Below are 22,645 nucleotides of genomic sequence, written 5' to 3' on the forward strand. Positions count from 1 at the left end.
TCTATCTACTTCCAAGACCTCAAGAAGAATTGGAAGGTATGCATACACTCGAAGGAAGACTACTTTGAAGGGGCGGTGCACAAATAGCTTCAATGTTGAATGCATTTTTCTATGAACTCAGCTTTAAAACATTACGGACAAAGATTATGTTTAAGTCTCGACAATTCTTTATGGAGTGACCATTCCTTTCTGCAGAACTCTTGCGGTTTGAGTCTAAGAATACATGAACACTGTCGTGACAAAGTGGTTCGCCTTACCGTCGATTAAGTGCTGCTGCTCTTTTTCCAGCTCCCGGCTCGAAAACTGGTCGTTGTCTTCGACAACTTCGCTGACACAGAGGATGTCCGCGGACCACGGTGGAGGCTCCTGTTCATCCACGCGACTGAGGAAGCGTAGGAAAGGAAAAAGGATCGAAAGGCTCGAAATGAATGCAAAAATAAGAACCAATTTCGGCTCATGCGTGACCGCAGACAAAAATACAAATATTGCGTTGGCTCGGTGGACTGAATGTATGGCCAGACATTCTCGACAAGCTCATTTTTTCAACAGGAAGTTGTTTATGAACGCAATCTTTTCGCACGTCGAAAGACTGCTGCATAACAATCAATATATCCGCAGATCCTTCCTGGTGTCTTTAGTAGTTTTCTGCTAATTATTGTCAAACACGCACCCCATTGATCTTCTATGGCAGCCTTAACTACCTTGCCTATTCCCGTGCCCGCCCTATGCCACTTCTACCCATTTATGTGCGGCTTCTTTCTGGCGCCAACTCTGAAGCGGCTGCGAAAAAGGTAAAGGCCGCTCCGACCGATTTAACCCTTCAAATACGACGCTGTCGAAATGCGCACCCCATGAACTTCGCTTCTTTCGAGTACACATTAAACCTACCTTGCAATACGACTTAACCTTAGTTCCTTCACGATCGGAGCAGCGGCTCATTGACCGCGCACTGGGCTTCTCAGGGTACCTCTGTTTTTTTTTTCTTTTTAACAACGTCTCTCCAATTCCATCATTGTGCAGGCAGCCTCACTTGGCTATGCTGAAAAGATCTGTCACACTGCAGGACTGTTTATATAACAGCGAGTCGCATTACGTACAGTCTTTGTCAAAAGTTTAGAGCCCAGCGGGTTTGCTTCTAAGCCTCGCAGTGGGACTCCTGTAACATTCGTGGTAGTCCTACGCATTGGAGGAGGCAGGACCAGAAATCTTATTACCTTCAGCAAATTTGGAGCGCTGGAGATGCATTACGGACTAGGCAGTGTGCTTCAGAAGCGAACCCCCTGGGCTACAAACTTTTGACAAAGGCTGTACCTCTGTAGGCCTATCTAGCCTCTGGCCACGGCTTGCAAAGATGTGTCGTTTATAACATCAATGCTAATGCGCATAAGGAGGAAGTGATAACGGATCTCTTTTCGACAAGCACTCAAGGCTTAATGCCCGCCGACTAGGCAAAGGCACATTTCTTCTGCCGCTGGAGGGTCTGTTAGGGTCCCCTACTGAATTCTTCTCTATGAACCCATTGTTCCTCCACAGCTTTTCCGCCCAGCTCAAGTCTTCTGCTACCGGCGCCTGCGACTAGGTCACATAAACGTTGTGCCCTGCATCCCAAGACACTGTACCCAAACCACCAGAAGACGCTCTTTTCTCCTTCAGATGTCCATTTTGTAAGACAAACGACCACGACATTACTTATTCTCAGTGCCCTCGAAAGAAACACCGTGTGGTGGCAGCGCCTACTGGTACTGGAGTCAAGATCTCGTGCCGTTTTGCTGCTCTCTCGAAGGACACAGATGAGGATGACACTGAAAAGCCGCCAGCGTCATTGCCTTCCCCCGTCCCTCTTAGGCGTCTGTTTTAAAGCCAAGTTCTCGTGCCCAGCGTCAAAAAGATTAATTTACACCGATAATTTCCCCTGTGCCTGATGAGATCCCTTGCCTCAGTGATGCGATCGCCGAAGTTCGCAAACAACTTGACCGGCTTGGCCGACGTCGCTCTGTCTTACTACAACATCCTCATCGATTTCCTGGAGAGCCTGTTCGTCAAGTGCCTTCTCTTTCTAATGTGCACAGCCGTTTAGACTCGTAATATGAGAATTCTGAGCAATATATTGTTTCGCATTCAGCGACATCCCTGATTATTATGTTCAAGCAACTGCCTCAGATGATTGCTTCTGTTCTACAAGCTAAAGGCTACTAACGCTACCTCCTATGGAATACAATAGAACTGTCAGGGTCTTACTAATGAGCTCCTTCACTGAAGCTGCGCATTCAAGAAGGCAAACCCTCTGCCTCATAGCGCCATACTTCCTCTCTCTGGTTAGTGCGCGTATCACTACCCATCAACACCAAACCGCCGCACTGGTCTTGCTCCAGGCAAAACGGCTGTACATGTTCATTGTTCCACCCCTTCATTCTCTTGCCGACTTATCTCGTTGGTGAAAAGCTCGTCAAGAAGTAGCTGCCTTCCTTGTTAGGCCTCAACGTACTCCAGTTCTATTGGTCTGATTTTACGGTTGGCCTCAAACATCTGTGCTCAACTTCAGATGTCAGAGGTCTGTGCTCAACATGATGTCTTCAACGTAAAACTTTCATGCCCCATCAACCATGGGAAGCCGTTTTTGACCTGCAGGACCAATGTGGTCTATCGAATCCCGCTATCTTGCGGAAAATGCTACATCGGCCAAACTGGCCCTTTATCAACGTTCCCCTCATGGAGCACAAGAATCTGGCAGCTGCTATATCAGGATTTCGACACTTGGCGGCACACTGGAAAAGATGTAAACATAATGAAAAAACTTGGACCCCATTTTTTTTTTTTTTTTTGGGGGGGGGGGGGGGGCAGACACATGTGGTATATGTAAATGCAGACCAGAAGGAGCGCGAGGTATTGGAAGCCTTTCTTATACACGTGGAAAGGCCATCTTGCGTGAGCAAACCAATGTTTATCTTTCTACTAAAGAACTGAAGTTCTTGTATCGGGAAGTGCCGACACGCATGCGATTTCAGCGTTGATGTTTGGCACTTGAAAGTTACCTGTAAATGCGTGGTATTTTCGGGATAAAGTTTGTTCATGTCTAACGCCTGTGTTTTCGTCTATCCCGTCGTCCTTGTTTTTTAGCTCTAATATACTATGTCCTCTCAATCTGAACACCAACTAGCCCAGCTTTCTGCCTTAAAACTTCGGCGCACCTCTTTCCCAGATGGACCCTTACTAGTTGCAGAAGATTTTAATCGCTCACAGGCAGCCTGTGGATAACATCAAGGCTCTAAACGTGGACATCGAATCTACGACACGTTTTTCGGCCAACCTTTTACACTTCTCAACAATTGCTCTACAAATATCCGCCCCGGTATAAGTAGAAGATTTCGACTCCGGACCTTACGTGGCGACTTGGTCCCGTGAATGCTCACTGCTCTTGCGAAGCGGACACCTGGAGCATTATAACAGATTTTGCCTCATAACGTAAAATTCGTCGCAAGACTCATGTCACATCTTACGACAGTTTCCTCAGGCCTCAGCCCATCTCAGCCTCAACCCCAGCCTCAGCCCGACTACCTTAATACTTGTCCTAAATCAGAACACAATTTCTTGAAGGCCAGCCAAATCCCGACCTTCACCTCCTTAATCTCTGCGCACGGCGCAAGCAATTGGACGTATACGCCATCCGATTAGATTGTGCGAGTGTAACTTCGCATACTAACCGCTAAAGTCCGTCGGTATTCTAAGAAACTTCTGCCCAAGCGCTGGACAGAGTGGTGTTCTCATCTCACTATTCCTGTCGATAACCGCCATATATGGCGTGCATTTCATTCCATGGAGCACAAGCCATCAGTCAAAGACTACGCCGAGAGCATTCGCCTTGACCTTAGAGTTTCATCATTTCACTTGGCTGCTCAAACGGCCCTTCAGTTCTTTCCGAATTATGACTGTCCACCCGACACAATGCATAAGATCACACGCCGGTTCACCATGGCTCAGTTTATAGCTGAAGACATACGCCCCATGGGTGTCCGGAAGGGGGGGGGGGGGGGGGCAACGGGGGCGGCGCCCCCCCCCCCCCCCTTCCTGGAATTACGGATATTATTTATGCACTAGTAGAAGACAACTACACAGCTTGATTAGCACGCTTAGGTGACATTAACTTATCGGATTTTGCTTATGGAGTTCAATTCTTTGTTCATGAATAAATTCCAATGTATGTTATCCAAGCCTAGCACTAATTTGCTGCTTCTAATTTTTGTTTCCTGTGCGTAGTTTAGACCACAAATAGTTCCTTTTTGGTGCTAACCTGCCGCCTCCCCCACCCCCGCCCATCGGATGCCCATCCCTGGAAAAAGTTCTGCGGATGCCTTTGATCCGCCCTATCACTCCACCTGGCCACGATGGCGCACCTTATACCCTTTTCCGCAGTCTGGACTGTGAGGCACTGACTTCACCTCTCACAGTTTTCAACCAAATCTGGAAGCCCCGTGAAATGCAATGAGACTGGACATTCAGTGGTAACTGAGATACCAAAGCCCCCCAAATGACCCACAACTCTTGGTGCACTACTTCCGCGATCTCCCTCCCAGCTATATTTGTTGTTAACATAACTTATCTCGGAGTAATTCTGGATGAGAACAAATTGAACCTGTTATTAGCATCACTTATCTCGGAGTAATTCTGGACGAGAACTTGCACTGGAGTCCCCATATCCAGGCACTTTGTAAGAAGTTTGGTGCAGCATGTTCACTCTGTATTAATGCCGTCCCTACTTAGTGACTGACACACTTCTGGTTATTTATTTTTCAGTTTTTCAAAGCCAGTTGTCATACTGCACTGAATCCTGGGGAAACACCTGCCAGTCTTATTTAGAGCTCCTTAAGGTTTAGCAAAAAAGTTCACTTCGATTCATTACACAGTCTAACTGCAACGTGAGCACTGCTACTCTTTTTAAACAAATGAATACATTACGACTTAACGCATCAATTCAGCGCAGAACTCGACTAACAGTACATACATGCTTTGAAAACAATTACCCCTACACTCCTCTGTATTCACGCTGCCATCAAGTATCTCTCGTAACGCTACACACATGGCAATTTCCTCCTGCCGAAAACAAAAAAAAAACGTCTACGGCGAAAGGACCATAGGTCATGTAGGGACAAAGCTGTGCAACAACCTTCCAGGCTCAATAAAGCCGAAAAATATTTATGAGTTTAAAAGATATTGCAACGGATATTCACAGAAGACGATGAGAAGGAAGTGCCTGACTGGTGTGCGCGCGCTATTGTTCGGTGCCTCCTGTGTTGTTCGCTCTGCGCTCCGGTCGCCCTTGCTTGTGACTAGCCTTTCGGGCAACGTAACATCTTTGGTGGAGCGTGCCGGGTATCGTTCCCAGTACCACGGAGCTCCGAAGCGGTCGTCAAACCGGTGCTACTACCATCATGGCCCCACCCAGCGAGTCGCCGACAACTTCTGCTGCTCCTTTCGTGGTCATGGCTTCGTCCCGTGACCCCGGTACATTTTCGGGAAACGATGGCACCGATGTCGACGACTGGTTAAGCCTTTAAGAAAGAGTAAGCGCATATAACCGGTGGGATCAAACGTTAATGCTTGCTAACGTAATTTTCTATCTGAATGGAACGGCGAGGGTGTGGTTTGAAACCAACGAAGAAGAACTTACCAGTTGGGATATATTCAAAGAGAAATTGCGAGCACTCTTCGGAAGACCTGACGATAGGCAGATCACTGCGAAAAAACAGCTTGCTTCTCGTGCGCAGTCGTCGACGGAAAGTTACGTGGCCTATATACAGGACGTATTGGCACTTTGCCACAAAGTCGATGCCACCATGAGCGAGTCCGACAAGGTGGGCCACGTGCTGAAAGGCATTGCTGACGATGCCTTTCATCTGCTCGTTTGCAAAGACTGCACAACTGTTGACAGCATTATCAAGGAGTGCCGTCGCTTCGAACAAGTCAAAAGCCGTCGCATTTCTCAGCAGTTTTCCCGACTTCCAAACACGGCCGCTACATCTTCTTGCCAGGACCAACGACTTCAAACTCAAGTGCCCTCAGAGTCTCCTCCTGTCACCGACACTGTGACAAGAATTGTTCGCCGTGAACTCGAAGCCCTAGCCCCTGTGGTAACATCATCGACCACACCTAATGACACACTGCCTTCCGTGTCGCTTATTCAGGCTGTCGCGCGGCAAGAACTCGCCCATCTCAACCTCCCTCCGGCTTTGTGCGCAATCGGAAACTCGTCCCCACAGCCACCACCTCCAGTCCCTTTCCGTCCCACCTATTATTCACCACGGCGTTACCGCGATCCGAATGAGTGGCGCACGCCAGACGACCGCCCAATCTGTTTTCAATGCTCTCGGGTCGGCCACATTGCCCGCCACTGCCGCAGCCCCTGGTCGTCACCCCCGCGAGACACCTCCTACTATCGTCCAAACTACACACGCCGCTTTTCACCCCGCCGCCCATCCGAGACGTCTGAGGCCGCCGATCAACCTCCACGACAGTCCTCCCGTTCGCCTTCGCCGCTGGCCCGCCGCTCACGCTCACCGCAGTCGCCTCGTGTTTCGACTGCTGCGTCCTACCGCCCCTCTCATCGGGAAAACTAAGTGATGCAGCTCCCGGAGGTGACGCTGCATCAACGACCCGGACCTCAAACCCTCTACTGACGACTCGACCCAATCTGCTAGACGTTATAGTTGACGGTGTTCCTGTGCAAGCCCTTATTGACACCGGTGCCCATATTTCCGTGATGAGTGCTGCCCTCCGCCGTCGCCTACGCAAAGTCCTTACGCCTGCAACGTCCTGTGTGCGCGTCGCGGATGGTGCTATGCCTGCTGTCGAGGGACTGTGCACCGCTCGCCTGACAATCGGTGACCACAGTACGCCGGTTCAGTTCACCGTCCTTACCACATGCGCCCATGACCTCATTCTCGGTTTAGACTTTTTGTCGGATCATTCTGCCCTCATTGACTGCTCGCAGGGTGTCCTTCACCTTGGGCTTCCCCAACTCAATCCTGACCCCATCGACTCGTCGCTCCGGTTGACCTGCCCCGACTATGCCCACCTGCCCCCTCAAGCCTTATCTTTCGTTTCCCTCACACCTTCTCGCCCTGTTCCCGATGGTGACTACATCGTTGCGCCAGTCCTTGACCTCGCACTGACCCGCAGTGTTGTCCTGCCCCATACCATCGCCACCGTCACAGCCAACAACCTGTCTCTACCTTTCTTGAACTTCGGCTTCTCCTCACAGCTGCTTCCAGCCGGCATGTGCGTCGCTACGTTGTCCCCACTCGCCCAGTGCCATGTGGCTCCATTAGATGCCTCTCCTAATCGCGACCCACCAGACCCACCGCGGTCCACTCCGCTGTCCTCGGACGCATTCACGACGATGATGCCCACCGATCTCCGCCCCGCCCAAACTTCTCAGCTTCGTGACCTTCTCCAGTCATTCTCCGACATTTTTGACGTCTACAACACCTCACTGGGCCAAACTCTCGCTGTGACGCACCGCATTGACACCGGCGATGCCCCTCCCATTCGCCGCAGGCCCTACCGTGTCTCCCACGCCGAGCGCAAGGTCATAAACAACGAGGTCTCAAAAATGCTTTCCAAGAACATAATCGAACCATCCCACAGTCCCTGGGCCTCTCCAGTGGTACTAGTGAAGAAAAAGGACGGCTCATGGCGGTTTTGCATAGATTATCGACATCTCAATAAGATCACTAAAAAAGACGTCTACCCCCTGCCGCGTATTGACGACGCCCTTGACTGCCTACACGGAGCCAAATTCTTCTCCTCCATAGATCTTCGTTCCGGCTACTGGCAAATTGCCGTCGATGAGAAGGACCGTGAGAAAACCGCTTTTGTGACCCCTGATGGGCTATATCAGTTCAAAGTAATGCCTTTTGGCCTATGCAACGCGCCAGCCACATTTGAGCGCATGATGGACGCCCTTTTGCAGGGATTTAAGTGGACCACTTGTCTGTGTTATCTGGACGACGTCGTTGTATTTTCGCCTACATTTTCATCCCACCTAGAAGACCTTTCCCAGATTCTTTCCCTCTTTCGTCGTGCCGGCCTACAGCTTAACTCCTCGAAGTGCCGTTTCGCGAGACGTCAGATCACTATTTTGGGCCATATCGTTGATTTCCAGGGGGTTCACCCTGATCCCGATAAGATCCGGGCCGTGAAAGACTTTCCCCTTCCCCGATCTTGCCACGACGTCCGAAGCTTCTTGGGGCTCTGCTCGTACTTCCGTCGATTCATTCAGGGCTTCGCCGACCTCGCCCGTCCCCTTACCGACCTATTGAAGAAAGACGCCACCTTCGTCTGGGGACCTGACCAAGAACGAGCCTTCTCCACTTTGATCGCCAAGCTGACCACCACACCAGTTTTGGCGCACTTTGATGTTGCGGCCCCCACCGAAGTCCGTACTGACGCCAGTGGCTACGGCATCGGCGCTGTGCTCTCTCAGCGACAATCCGGTCAGGACCGTGTCATCGCCTACGCCAGCCGCCTTCTTTCTGCGCCCGGGCGCAATTACTCCATAACAGAACGTGAGTGCTTAGCCCTTGTCTGGGCAGTTGGCAAATTCCGTCCTTATTTATACGGCCGCCCTTTTACGGTTAAAACCGACCACCATGCGCTATGCTGGCTCTCCTCTCTGAAGGACCCTACAGGGCGGCTTGGGAGATGGGCATTGCGTCTGCAAGAGTATGATTACACCGTGACTTACAAGTCTGGCAGGTTACACCAAGATGCCGACTGCCTCTCACGTTACCCCATTGGCCAGTGTGACTTGTTTGGCACTGCCACCGAAGCCGACCTGTTTTCTATCTCTGTCCTTGCCAACATGGGCGAAGAACAGCGCCGCGATGACGATTTGAGATCAATTAACGACCGCCTCAATTCCACGCCGTCTGATCCCTCGATGCGGCGCTTTGTGCTCTCTGACGGAATCTTGTATCGCCGCAGCCTCAATCCGGATGGCCCCAACCTTCTACTCGTTGTCCCCAAGCACCTTCGTCCTGCTATCCTTCATGAACTCCATGATCTCCCCACTGCTGGCCACTTGGGTGTATCGCGTACATACGACCGTGCGCGACGTCGCTTCTTTTGGCCCGGCCTGTTCCGCTCCGTACGCCGCTATGTTGCAGCCTGCGATGAGTGTCAGCGCCGGAAACGCCCTGCTACTCTCCCAGCTGGCACACTTCAACCTATTGATGTGCCCCCAGAACCTTTTCATCGCGTCGGCTTGGATCTTCTGGGTCCGTTTCCAGAGTCCACCTCCGGCAACAGATGGGTTGCAGTTGCCACGGACTACGCCACCCGTTATGCGATCACGCGGGCACTGCCGACCAGTACAGCTACAGATGTTGCGGACTTTTTGCTATACGACCTCATATTGCACCATGGTGCTCCCCGCCAGCTTCTTACCGACCGCGGCCGCTGCTTTCTGTCCAAGGTTGTCTACGACATTCTTCAATCCTGCTCTACTAAGCACAAGCTCACCACCGCCTATCACACGCAGACAAACGGACTTACTGAGCGTCTCAACCGCACTCTGACCGATATGCTCGCTATGTACGTTTCCCCCGACCACCGCGACTGGGACCTCGCTCTCCCGTATGTTACCTTCGCATACAACTCCTCCCGCCATGATACAGCCGGTTACTCCCCTTTTTACCTTTTATACGGCCGCGAGCCCCAATTGCCTTTGGACACGCTGCTGCCTACTCCTGCTGCTCCGTCCTCTGAATACGCCCAAGACGCCATTGCCCGTGCTGACTACGCCCGTCAACTTGCACGCTCCCGACTTCTCGCCTCGCAGGCCTCCCAGCAGGAGTTCTACAACCGCCGTCACCGCACAGTCTCTTTCTCTCCTGGCTCCCTCGTCTTGCTTTGGTCCCCATCTCGCCGCGTCGGCCTCTCCGAAAAACTTCTGTCCCGTTATGTTGGCCCGTACCGTGTCCTGCGCCAGGTAACTGCTGTCACTTACGAGATCGCTCCAGCCTTCCAGCCCGCTTCCTCCCGCCACCTTCAACGTGATATCGTCCACGTCTCTCGCCTGAAACCCTACCTCTCGCCCTGCCGCTCGACGTCATCCAGTACACCGTGACGGTGTTTTTCCGGACGGGGGGCCATGCAACGGATATTCACAGAAGACGATGAGAAGGAAGTGCCTGACTGGTGTGCGCGCGCTATTGTTCGGTGCCTCCTGTGTTGTTCGCTCTGCGCTCCGGTCGCCCTTGCTTGTGACTAGCCTTTCGGGCAACGTAACAATATTATAAACCGGACTGATGTGAGTGCCTTTTTTCTATATTAAGATTCTTGCGTTCCCAATTTTTCTTTTTGTTCTTGTCCTTTGTTTCTTGATATTAAGTGCGATTTTAACTGCCTACAAAGAAGCCGCATTGAAAAAATACATTTGAATTGCCTATTGTAACGCATAAGCATTATGCATCGATATGTTTGCAAATGATCTTGCAACGCCTGTGATTGGGAAAATACAGTTATTGCACAGCTGCCGGCCTTTATTTAGGTCTTATAGAATACTAGAAATAAGTAAACTGCACTCATACAAACTATGTCTCGAAATATTACGCCAGTACAAACTAGACAAAATAACCTTCGAAACCACCTATCACACTAAACTTAGCACATATGAATTTCGGAAACAATGTATGGAAACACAAATAAAGTTGTTACCAACCAATCGAATGTATGGAAACACCTCGTGTACGCACAAATTATGGTTTCCAAAGGTTAGGATGGCAAATTCCTCACTTAATTAATCAATACCCTATTATTCTGGATACTGCACGCAGCACGCCCTCTATACGTAAATAAAAATGTTAATTAAAGCAATGCTCATAAATGAAAGTTAAAGATGAAAACTAAACGTGTGCCTATCACTTGTGTGTTTTGTAAATATTGCTATGGTCGAATTGTGGTTAAAGTATGCTGTTTGTTTTTCCGTCAAAAGCCAGTGTTTTCTAAGGATGTCTTAATATATTGTGTAAAAATAATGAATGTATGTTCTATCATGTAATGCTTTTGTTGATTTTTCTAGCCTGTGGTGCCGCCTGTCATCCGGTGTGGCCTCGTCAGGCAATGTATGCCTTTTGCCACGTCGCCCTGGACTTCTCCGTTGTCTGAAATAAATTCTGAATGAATGAATGAATGAATGAATGAATGAATGAATGAATGAATGAATGAATGAATGAATGAATGAATGAATGAATGAATTTACTACTACAGGAACATATTTGCATGAATCTTAACTAGCTTTTAGCTAGGGATCCAGATGTTAGTGCAATCCTGCCTCTGTAATGACTGAAAATAAAAACCCATCATCGTCAAGCTCAGCCTTAGGCGTCGATTCGAAAGAGATCGTTGCACGCGAAGCAAAATCCCGCACTCACCGGAGAAGCGGCACAGGTGGCCTGGAGTACTCCTCGGGGCACGGACGGTCGGCAAGGAACTCGGCGGCGAACTGCGCGGCCTGGCGCAGGAACTCGTTGTCCGGTGGAACTGTGCCAGAGCACGCTACTACTGCACTTTGGTAAAGTTGTTTTTGTCGTAACTGTTACGAAACTGCGAGCAGATGTATTTTCAAAGCAAAGAATGGCATAGTAGCTGTCTCACGTCTCGATGGACACCTCAGCCGTGCCTTGAGGAAAGGACTGGAGCGAAAGAATGAAGACTGCAAGAAGCGTCGTTTTGAAGGGCTCCGGATAAAATAGGCCACCTAGGGTTCTTTCATTATCATCATCATCAGCCTGACTACGCCCACTGCAGGGCAAAGGCCTCTCCCATGTCTCTCCAATTAACCCTGTCCCAATCCAGCTGCGGCCACCGTATTCCCGCAAATTTCTTAATCTCATCCACCCACATAACTTTCTGCCGCCCCCTGCTACGCTTGCCTTCTCTTGGAATCCACCCTTAAGGACCAGCGGCCATCCTGCTTTCGCAAGGTTTTAGCATTAAACTTTGCCAGGTTCAGATTCCAATGGCGGCCAGTCTGGAGCCAGTGATTCTTAGCACACTCCGCTGCGTCACAGGTCTGACCGCCGTCTTGGTCATTTGCACCGCAGCCGATGAGGACTGAGGGTTTCTGAAAGGTGCACTGAAGAGGATTCTGAGCCCGCCTTTTTAGCGCGGGAACTCGATCTACACGCTCCAAGCATTCTTAGAGACTTCGAATTATTATTGTCCCGTGCAGTCGATTTCCCATTTCGATCGGATCAAATGTCTCGGCTCCCGCCATTTTTAACTGACCTCCGAGAGTAGGTGGAGTCATTGGCGGGGGGCGGTGAACTGGCAAAACATTGTCGCCATTGTCGTAACTGCACACCCAGGTTCCGCGACACAATTGTCCTGAAAAAATTACCGACCCAGCTTAGCAGGAAAATTTTTGAAGCCCATTGCATAAAAAAAGACCGTTGCATAAGCACCGCTTCAGTATTCTTATCCAAGAAATAATAGAACTATCTAGATGCTAACTTGTGCCCACGTGCCTGTATAATGTGATGGTGTCTGCTGTCTATCAGGTGTGATTACGAATCTTGTATGAATGTTGGTTGGTTTATTGGGGTTTAACGTCCCAAAGCAACTCAGGCCATGAGGGACGCCGTAGTGAAGGGCTCCGGATTTTTCGACCACCTGGGGTTCTTTAACGTGCACTGACATCGCACAGTACATGGGCCTCAAGAATTTCACCTTCATCGAAAATCGGCCGCCGCGGTCGGGATCGAACCGGCGTCTTTTGGGTCAGCAGCCGAGCGCCATAACCACTGAGCCACTGCGGCGGAGTCTCGTATAAATGTGGTTGTCCTTGTAGTAAGCCTTAGTTGAAGTTCCGCGTTTTGTCCTGTGCTTTCCTCTCTTCGTCCCTCGTCGTTTTGCGCGGTTGCAATATGCACTCCCAGGTAACAAACCTGCCACCTAGGCCACGTGACCTTGTGACGTCATCAAAACCTGCCCACCGTGGCAGATGCCAGTTATATTACTGGCTGGCCGCGAGGTGTTGCTAAGGCAGATCAATCTGGGTCTCACATGCCCCAAAGATGGCTGCTCTCGAAACAACCACCTGCCGCGGCAGTGGCGCACCTCTAAACCGCTGCACCACTGCGCCAGGAGCGGTACACTTTTAGAAAAAAAGTAGTAGTACTTACTGACTGGGGGGTAGTAACTGGTTGTCACATATGTTACTACCCTGTTAGTAACTGCCCTTAGTAACAGTAGTAAAAGTTACTAACCCATTGAGTTAGTAACGGCTGCTACGCGCAGTCAGTAAGGGGAAAATGAATAGAAACTCGCATATGTTGCCACATTTATCATACGGTGCCTTGGCGCGGCTTGTCAAATTTATGCGCACTCGAAAAACAAAACAAAAAGCCTCATAGTCAATTTGACTAATTCCCGAAACCAGACAGAGCTATCAGAGCGCGCTGGCCGTAAATCACACACTTAGGTTTAGGCTTATCGCGCATTACATGTAGAAATTATGGGAGTGTATGGCATCAACAGCCTTACCGTGCGCACACACAGGTTCGGAATGCAGGAAAAGCACAAATCAGAAAGAGTCACACTCGCGCACTGCGCGTGCACATGCTGTTGTTGTTGTTGCGACTGAGAGAAGGATGAAAAGGAAATTGCACGGGCCTGCCAACTGGCTCCAGCCGAGCCACCACCATTGACACGAGCAGACAGAGAAGAGTTAAAAGATCAGGGGAAAGAGAAAAAGGAAAGAAAAGACGCGCGTCGCAGCAACAACCGCGCTCGCCGAAGCGAGGACAGATACAGCAGATCTTTCTCATTCTTATGTACTGCGTAAATCAGACTCTCATTTACGGGCTAGTGGCTCGTACCGGTTGAGCTAAGATACCAGCGTTAATTGTGAAGTTGAGATTGTAGAAACAGCCTAGTCTACCTAACCATACGCCCCTGCAGAAATGTGTAATTAAAAAAACATTTTATTGGCACGACAGTCTGTGTCAGTTCTGTTCTTTGACTTTTTTCTAGGGTTGAAAGAACGGTTACTAAGTTGTAACTAGCGGCCGTAGTAAAAAGGTGTGTTTTACTAAAAAAAACTATACCTTGAAGAGCGTAGTAAATGGATGATAAAAAGTAGCAAAACGAAGTCAGAGTTAGTAACTGCTGCATTTACCTTTCTACTAACTTTTTTTAAGAGTGTATGAGGACTTCCCGCGATCTATAAATGACAAGTAGAGAATGACAAATTCTGCATATTGGGCGCGTATGCAGAACCTAGGTGACAGAGAAGGATTACTTGCGCGGGAGGGATCTCTAGTGCCACCGCAATATACTCTTAAGGGCAGGTTAAGCGTTATGTGATAGTGGAAGAAAGAACAGTATTCGTGTCTTGGAAATGATACTCGAAGAGGACCCCAGACCACTGAAGGGACCGATTAACGTTATTATGTCATACTAAAACGGAGCTTAAGTACCCGCTCATTTTTCCTTTTTTGACAACTACTTATGTGTAACGTGCGGCCACATTTTTCCGATACAAACCTGTAAGGTTCAATGTGCACATCAATAAAACTTCATCCATCCTGATTTTCTAGAGCTTGCCTAAAATGCCAGATTTGATCAGCTGGCTTTCAGGGAGCAGCTCATTCAAGAAATCTTCGGGTATGATGAGGCAAAAGAAGTCCACGCCCCCAATCCTCCCATAGAATCCATTCAACACCCACCGAAAAAAAAATGTAAAAAAGAAGAAACTGCAAACTCGGCTATCAGAGAACAGGACAGGAACAAAGATCAAACATTATGTGAAGCACGTGTCAAGTCTACCTCTGCTTCACATCTTCACCCCTATTTTCTTTTCACAGTGGCGCCGCTGTCATGACCCCTGACTGGACCGGCCATGGAAAGTGCAATAATTTTTCCTTATGGCTGAAAATGGGAAGAATGCAGCTATAAACATGTGCAACAGTTTGCATATTGCGGTTTTCCTTGGCTAAGTGAAGCCGGCAATTTTTGTTTTTGCTGTATACTTTTTTGGTGTTGTTGTCATATTTCACAAATAAATGTTCATGTACTTTTGCACACACGACTCTGCTGTTTATTTCATTCAGAAGTGTAACTAATAATTTACATTCTCATGCATTGCAATATGCGCTGGGTTTGCTACTTCTTGTGAAGAATGCGCTGGGTTTGTTTGAAGAAAATTTTTCTTTCAGTAAACTCCAACTCGTCCATTTTTCCGCCGTAGCGAAAGGGTTAATGAAATCAGTGATCATAGCCTGCGTGTAAAAATCGCTGACATTCTACTCTGCGTGCGGAAGAGAATCGGAAACAGAAAGACGGAAGAATTAGAAGTGCAGAAAATGATGCAGTAAAAAAGTGCCACAATTCGATCACTTACAGAGTTTGATGTTCTTGTCAACTGAAAGCGAATCGGTCCTCAAGGGAGAGCTGGCAGGAGGGCCGTCGACGTAGCTGAACAGATACGCAGACTTTACCTTGTTCTGCCGCTCGAAGCTCAACTGTAAAGCAAAGGGTTCGTTAAATTTTGCGTATTCGATGCTTATCTCTAGCTTCGGTGCTTCGTCGAACCGCACCTTTTGCAAAAAGTCGACGCCGTGGAAATCGAAAAGGCCGCCGAAATCCTCCATGGCTGACCCGCGGACGACAGCCGCGCGTCGTCTGCTCCAGCGGCGTCCTAGCAACGCGCAATCAAGGTCACAGGAACGAAACTGCTGGCGAGAAATACATTCTCGCTGGGATACCCTGAGTAGCCTCCTAAATGAAATTTATTATTCTGTTGTCTTCTGGGCGCTGTTTTAATAAGCGGGAAGTAATCTGCGAATCGGATTTGTTTGCCGTCTCTAGATTCCTTTGCCTAGCAACATGGCGACGAAAGCGTCCCTAGCTTCCTCGTCTCCAACGAGAGCCTAGCTGCAACTAAAATGAAGTGCGCGCTGTAAAAGAGTGCCACATTCCTGGTAGATAGCAGGTTTTAAACAAAATGGTTGCTTAAAGAAACTAAATTAAAAACATTTTAACAATATTATTTGTACTTATGAAGCCCTGAGTAATAAGTAATTGTTTGTACAAAGGCTTTGTGTACCGTTACTATGCAACCAACGTGCGGAGCAGCACGTCGTTTACGCTGTGTTACGGCAGTTGGCAACTGTTGCCCTTGGAGTCAAACGCCATAACTACGGAAGCTGGGAGGACCTAGTAACCTGTCAACAAAAAGGTGAATTTGCTTAGGCATGCTGTATCGTGGTCGGCACAGCCGACGTTCGTGTCCGTTTCGGCTGCCGGGCTGGTCGGGTCGCAGTCTTGCGGCTCGAATCGCCGGCGGCGGCTTGTGGCAAAGCGAAAAATGGCGAGATTTGCCAGAGGCGTGCTCGCCCGGCCCCCCTTCCCCACAGCGCCCGCCTTCGCGACAAGCGCACAGTCGTCCTAAACTGCGCGTATCTTTCGTCGCCGACGTGTTTCTGCCTTCTGTCCCGCGGGGGACGGTTCAGGACGATGACTGCCCCTGTCGCGGCACTATGAGCCTTTCCGAAAGGCGACCACATTGCGTCGACCGTCTTTCCTTCAGCCGAGGTGTGGACAGGTCGACGGGAAGCTATGCACGCTCGCTTCGAGCGATCGGCGTCGGTTCATTGAGATATTTAGTCCGATTCATTTCCGAGCTGCGATGCTCGTACCTCCGCGAGCCGGGCGTCAGTGCGTCGCTTGAGGTGCGCGTGGGCTGTTTACCGAAGGCTTAGTCACGGCAGTCCCTTTAACTGCGGCCTGCGCCGGTCAGCCGATAACGGTTCGCCGTGCGTGTCTGGAGGGCCGGTGCGAGACCGTTAGACGGAGCGCGCCCAGCGGTGTGTGACGATGCCGCCCAAGCGCCGAAAACACGGCACCCGTTGTCTCTGCGGCAAAGCTCGGAGGCTCCGGACGACTCCTGCTTTGGCATTCGTTCCCAATTCATTTCGCCTACAACGCACCCGGCCAGCGAGTGCTGTACTGGCTCGCTCGTGACGTGGCCTCGTAACGCGATTTTTTTTTTTAAATACCTTTCAGCCTTTTTTTACACTTGTAGTTGTTTGCTATACGAACTGCTTTATGCCGTGTCTATCCGATGGTGCGTATTTCCCGAAATCTGGACTAAAGTTCAGGCCCGTTTTTCTGACCTGACCGCGCCGTAGCACGGAGAGCGGTCCCGTGAGTAAGTTCGTCTCGTCTCCTATCGCCGAATGACATAACGATTGCGGTCAGCTCGAATAGTGTGCGGCGCAAAAGTCGATCGACCACACGCATTGTCCGGTGCGGTCAGATCCGCGGTCCGGTCAGCACTTATCTGTCATCGCATTCTTCCGTCCGTGCGGCTGACCGCTCTCGCGGTAGGAAGTTTTTTCCTTGGTGCGTTGCTGTCGCCAAGTTTTTGGCGCGGCTTTCTAGGGAAGTCCGCACTCCACGCTTCCGCCGGAAGTGTACCTGCGCTTGTGCTTCCGCGATGAATCGAAATTTCAAAGCTCAGCCAAAAGAGAGCTAGGCGATTTAATTTTGAAGGACGTCATTGAAGCATGCAACTTAAGTCAGCTGCCTAAGCAGCCGGCTTCAGTGTTTCATTCCTGGATGAAACTGATTGATGCCAACCAAACTCCATCTGACGAGACTCCAGCTGCTAGGTTAAATTAACAACCGTCTATTTCATTTTTCAATGTCAAGTCACATGTCGTTGACTGTGTCACTATGAAGGTTCACTGTCACAATCAACGTGCTTCACACTTGCAAGCTGCTTTGAGTAACGGACATTGGAATGAACAGCCACAATTTCCTTTGTTTAACGTTTTGCACTCAATCTTCCCTGCTTGTCATTTTAAAACATGTCTGTGCCTGGCATCATGTCCATGCTTCAGGGGTCTTCAGCTTGTGTCTTACTCCACTCCTTGGGCAGGGCGTCAAGTTTCACACCAAGGAGAGGACCTATTGTATACATGGTTCTTTGTGAGTTCCAGGTCCTATAAAAGGGCTGTTTATTTATTTATTACAAGTACCTACAGCACCAGTGAGGCATTTTAGTAGGGGGATTAACGACATAATATCACACGGAAAGAAGATATTGGGAACATGTCAGCAGGGTAACACAACATAAGAAAACAAGAAAGAATTAATTCACAACTAGTTAGTATCAATGATAGCATAACATCAGGTACGTCAGGTTATCATTTCAGTAACTGTTTGAAAATTGGATGCGCAAACCACTATCGGAAGACTATTCCAGTCAAGAAGTGTGTTAGGGAAAAACGAATACTTGAATACATAATACGGCATTGATACTTCTTTAGAGTTGTGTCCCCATCTGTTGAGGGTATTGGGATATCAACCTTATGGGTAGGTTTGCGAGTGTGCAAATAAAATTGAAGCTTTGTTGGCATTGATTTAATTCTGAGCAAGTTCCCAATTTATGTTCATTAGAAAGGATCTGAGAAATTCTGACACCAGGTTAATTTCTTGGAAAGATGTATATGCGGAAATATTACTTCTTATTCTGTGATGTATAAATCTGGCAACATCGCGAGTTGCAATGCGGTTAAGATCCATCACAAGATTAGTGCATATGTAAGAACCTATATCATTGGCAAGGGTATTAATATTATCTATATAATCTAGCATGTTACCAAGGCTAAAAAAAAAGATTCTTGTTTCCAGAGGGTAGTCTATATACAGCTACTGTGTATGCTTTTAGACAAATAATGAGGCACTCAGCATCAACATCTACGAAAGTGAATTCCGACAAGACATCATGGACTATCTGTGTTTTCACGTACATGGCTGCTCCTCCAGCTTGACCAGACACTCGCCTGCAACCGTAATATTTACACTTGTGAAAGTGGGGTATATTATTGCCTCATAATCGCGTTACAGTAAAAAAGTAATGCATCAAAAGTTAAATCTAAATGTTCTGAGAACTCAGGCAGTCTATCTTCTTTGTTGCGAATGCTGCTTGCATTCAAATGAAAAAATGAGCCAGTGCTGAGGCAGTGATCAAATATCGAGCGTTAACAGACCTAACATAGGTTGCCAGTTCAAATCTCGGCTGCTAGCTAGACTCTAATTTAACTAGTAAGTTCATGCTGCATGAAACGCAAAATTGGAACACCCTGCGACAAACAATTCAGCCGCAAGGTTCATATGAAAATTCGTAAAGACGTGGAATTGAGTGTGCATAGGTCGCTGGTTCGAATCGCTGTCGTGAACTAGGCTCTAACTTAACTGGTAAGTTTATGCTGCAAGAAATGCTGAATTGTATCACCATTCGGAACATTCTACGGCAAACAGTTGGCCCACATATTTTACACGAATGTCGGGACTAAGTCACCCGACTTTGATGCCTGCGAGACAGGGATATATATACCAAATCGACATAGTTTAGTTTCGAGTTGTAGTGCTTGGACATCACACTGCCTTCTGTTATTAGTTCATTCCATTATATAACCACCTCCGTTACCATGGCGACCACTGGGATACAATGGCGTTGCTATGGAAGCCGCCATCTTGGATTCTATTTGTGGATTCAGCATAACTCGGAGGCTCGAAACACAATGTGTAGAGCTAACACTCTAAAAGGATTGTTACTGATTCAGATTTCAGATGGGGAATATTTTGTTAAAGGAATTGTAATCGTAGCTAGTGGCTGCGCCAGTTCTGGAAGTGAGAACAGTTGCTGTTCAGAACAATACTTAGGTTAGGTGGGAAATACCATGCATGCCATGTTTAGTTTCTCATTTCATGAACGTCATTCATGCTGCCTATGCGGAGGACTGACGATGTCCAGTGTCTTCTGGCAAACGCTTTCTCTCCAGCAGTTCTCACCAACTTCCAGCTAATTTCTTTTTTTCTTCTTGATAGCTGCTCCCAGAAGCTGCTTGTTTTGCCTTGTTAAGTTTTAATTGATGAACACTAGGCAGGACTTCTTCAAAACCTAACTTCTTAATGTTAAATGTTTCCTTTGCTTTTGCTAGAAGGTCACTTCTCTTGTTGCATGGCATAACACGAACTAAATGAAGGTCCAGCATCAACGTCATCTTCATCAACCTCTTCATTGATTGGGTGGCCAACCTTCTTGACCTATATCTGTTGTTCATCATCGTTGGGTATTCCTCTAATTTCAATACTATTACATGGCTGGTGCTGTTGTAGCTCTTCTAGTCGCAAAGTCAGTGTCATGTTTTGAGACCTCAAGCCTATGTTCTCACGTAGTACTTCTTGAAGTTCTTCTCTTGAAGTCTTGAAGCCATCAACAAATTTCCTGATTTCTTCAATAGTATCATCCAGTGCTTCATATATCGCCTCAAGATCTTGTTTCAAGGCACCACACAATTCTTCAATTGCCTCCTTAGTCACTAACTAATCACGACACAAAAGAACAAATAGTAAGCAGTGCGGGCAGTTTGGCTCGGCAGCAGTGCACACTATACAAACATAAGGATACTGAGTGGGTCTCACCTGCAAGAGCAGAAAGATTAGGTGCATTTTGTAGGTACAGTGGTGAGCAGCCTTGTCTAGAGCGCTCGGGCGGTGCACTTCCTTGCAAACAAATCCAGATTTTGTGGCAGCCTCTAGGGTCCAGCTGCAACGCTTGCACGGAAGTAGCGCCAGATAGCCTCGTAAACAAAGCAGGCACGAAAACTTTGCCCTGTAATGAGGGGCTGCTCTCTAATTTCGGTTTTTGTTACCAAGTGCGCACTGGTCAAGCACTCTAGACAAGGCTGCTCACCACTGTACATATTGTAGGCACCTACTGCACTGTGCAATCTCATACAACCTGGTGCTGGAGGTAGTTTTGTCCCCTTGTAGAACTCAGCGGTTTGGCAGTCTTGAAGATCTTGCAACTTGTAACTGGAGTGGCAACTATGGGCACACGGCCGAGGACTGCACCCCCGTGAAAGTCATCACCTCGCGCTCATGTGTAAAACTTTTTTTGCCAAAACAGCTTTTGGACATGTCTTTTTATAGCTGTGCGGGCTTTGTTAAAGCATTGCTTTTATTGGCTGCTTTTTCTGATTTACAAGCATGGCATGAAATGTATTGATCGATGACATCGAAAGTGGAGAGGGAGATAGCCGCCAGTGCCACTTAGTTGATAGGGTGGCAAGTTGTCTTTTCTCCTTTTCATCAAATTATACTATGTGTGCATCAGTGTCATGCTTATCATTTGTCAAACTGCAAAAAATAGAAGTGCCGAACTAGCTGCCTTTTTATCTTCTTTAACCCCTTCACCGTTTTGCTATATCAACGATTTTCTTAACAAAACTGCTTATTTTTTTTATTCTTGATTTCGAATATTATTGCAATAAAAAGCACGAATTCGATCTTTAAAAATATCTGAAGCAAACATGAAGTCAAATTAGCATATTAAAGTTTATTATTTCTGACATTACGAAAAACCAACTTCCTGCTGGTAATGAGCGATAAATATATTCAAGCAAGTCATCAGGCAAGCTTATAGTGAACATCTTACCGGGAACTGCAAGAAAAGGAAACCGAGGGGGTCATGTAGGGATGTTACTGACGTTGACCTTCATGCACTGACGCGCGCTCGCAAAGTTCGCTTCTGAGCTGTCCACTTCTTCATCGTAAGAACTGATAAGCACAACGTCAGCACTGTCGTCCTTGCTCCCTGAAACAATGTACACTTCGATGTCTCAGTCACCATCGTCTGAAGAAGATTACGACGAAGAAGAGCGTCTTATCCGAGAAGACGGGCCAGCAAAACACGCGTCGCCTCCGCCGGATGCCATTTTTAAAACCCAGGTTGCCATACGAAAAAAAAACATTTATGCGGTAGAAGAAAACGAAATTAACAGGTTAGTGCTGCCATCTGTCGAGCAAAATGTCATCTAAGCCACACACGAGCACTGCTCGTCCGAAACGAGGAAGAGAAGAACCTATTCAGAGAGGACGAGCTACAGTCGTCCAAAACGGTTTGGGGACGGCTTGGCAAGGACGAGCACAGCTCGTCCAAAACGGTTAAGGGGTTAAGCTGCGATGTAGTTATTGTCTAGAGATATTGGTTAGATGGGTCCTTGGGTTGAAGCGTTCCCTTCTGAGTATGCATCTTACCAATTACCATAGGTCGGCGGACTCATTCAAGTGTTGACTCAGAAGAAGGAAAGGTGTTCTTGCTCGTAAGTCAAAACGCACGGAAGTTTCCCAGTCGGCATTGGTGATAGGAAATGTGGATCAGTCTGGTGCAAACTTTATGATGAATACATTTTGATCATTCACCCAATGATGACTTTCCCTCTCTCTCGAATGTTTCACTGTAGGTTTCAACTGGCTATTTCATGATTGCAGGAAGCTTTAATGCGTCTGGTGTTCAATGACGTAATAAGTTACCTATGCTCTCCTACTCATCCCTAGCGCCTTTAAAGAACTTACCTTGGCACATGGTGTTTTCCAGTTTGTGGCAGCAGCTACCGGACGACAGAGCGAGAGTGAGGCAGGCAAGCTCAACTTATGACCTTTTGTTCTCAAACTCCCCTTTCTTGCTCCAGTCTCTCTCGATAGTGTCTGGAATAAGCGAAGTGTTAAGAGAGTGGAAGAGGGCAGAGGGGGGTGGGGGTCAAATAGGGATTGATGACATCCCTGTCGAAAT

General features: G+C 48.1%; 2 protein-coding genes across 2 annotated transcripts in view; one reads left to right on the plus strand and one right to left on the minus strand.

The window, feature by feature from the left end:
* Positions 1-213: 213 nt before the first annotated feature.
* LOC149367207 (uncharacterized) lies at positions 214-15,713 on the minus strand. The gene is made up of 4 exons (XM_089573181.1): positions 15,597-15,713; positions 15,401-15,521; positions 11,430-11,538; positions 214-382 (listed from the first exon to the last, which is right to left on the minus strand). Exons 1-4 carry the CDS (start codon positions 15,648-15,650, stop codon positions 214-216), a joined length of 453 nt encoding a protein of 150 aa, XP_089429307.1. The 5' UTR covers positions 15,651-15,713.
* A 443-nt stretch (positions 15,714-16,156) lies between these two features.
* Positions 16,157-22,645, plus strand: part of LOC149367208 (DNA-binding protein RFX2-like) — a 76,700-nt gene continuing 70,211 nt past the window's right edge. Inside the window, exon 1 of the mRNA XM_089554528.1 lies at positions 16,157-16,237. The gene's annotated coding sequence lies outside the window, so the exon portion shown is untranslated. The remainder of the gene's footprint in view (positions 16,238-22,645) is intronic.

This window comes from Amblyomma mixtum, chromosome 1 (assembly GCF_055824585.1).
Source record: "Amblyomma mixtum isolate Tamu chromosome 1, ASM5582458v1, whole genome shotgun sequence".
NCBI lineage: Eukaryota > Metazoa > Arthropoda > Arachnida > Ixodida > Ixodidae > Amblyomma > Amblyomma mixtum.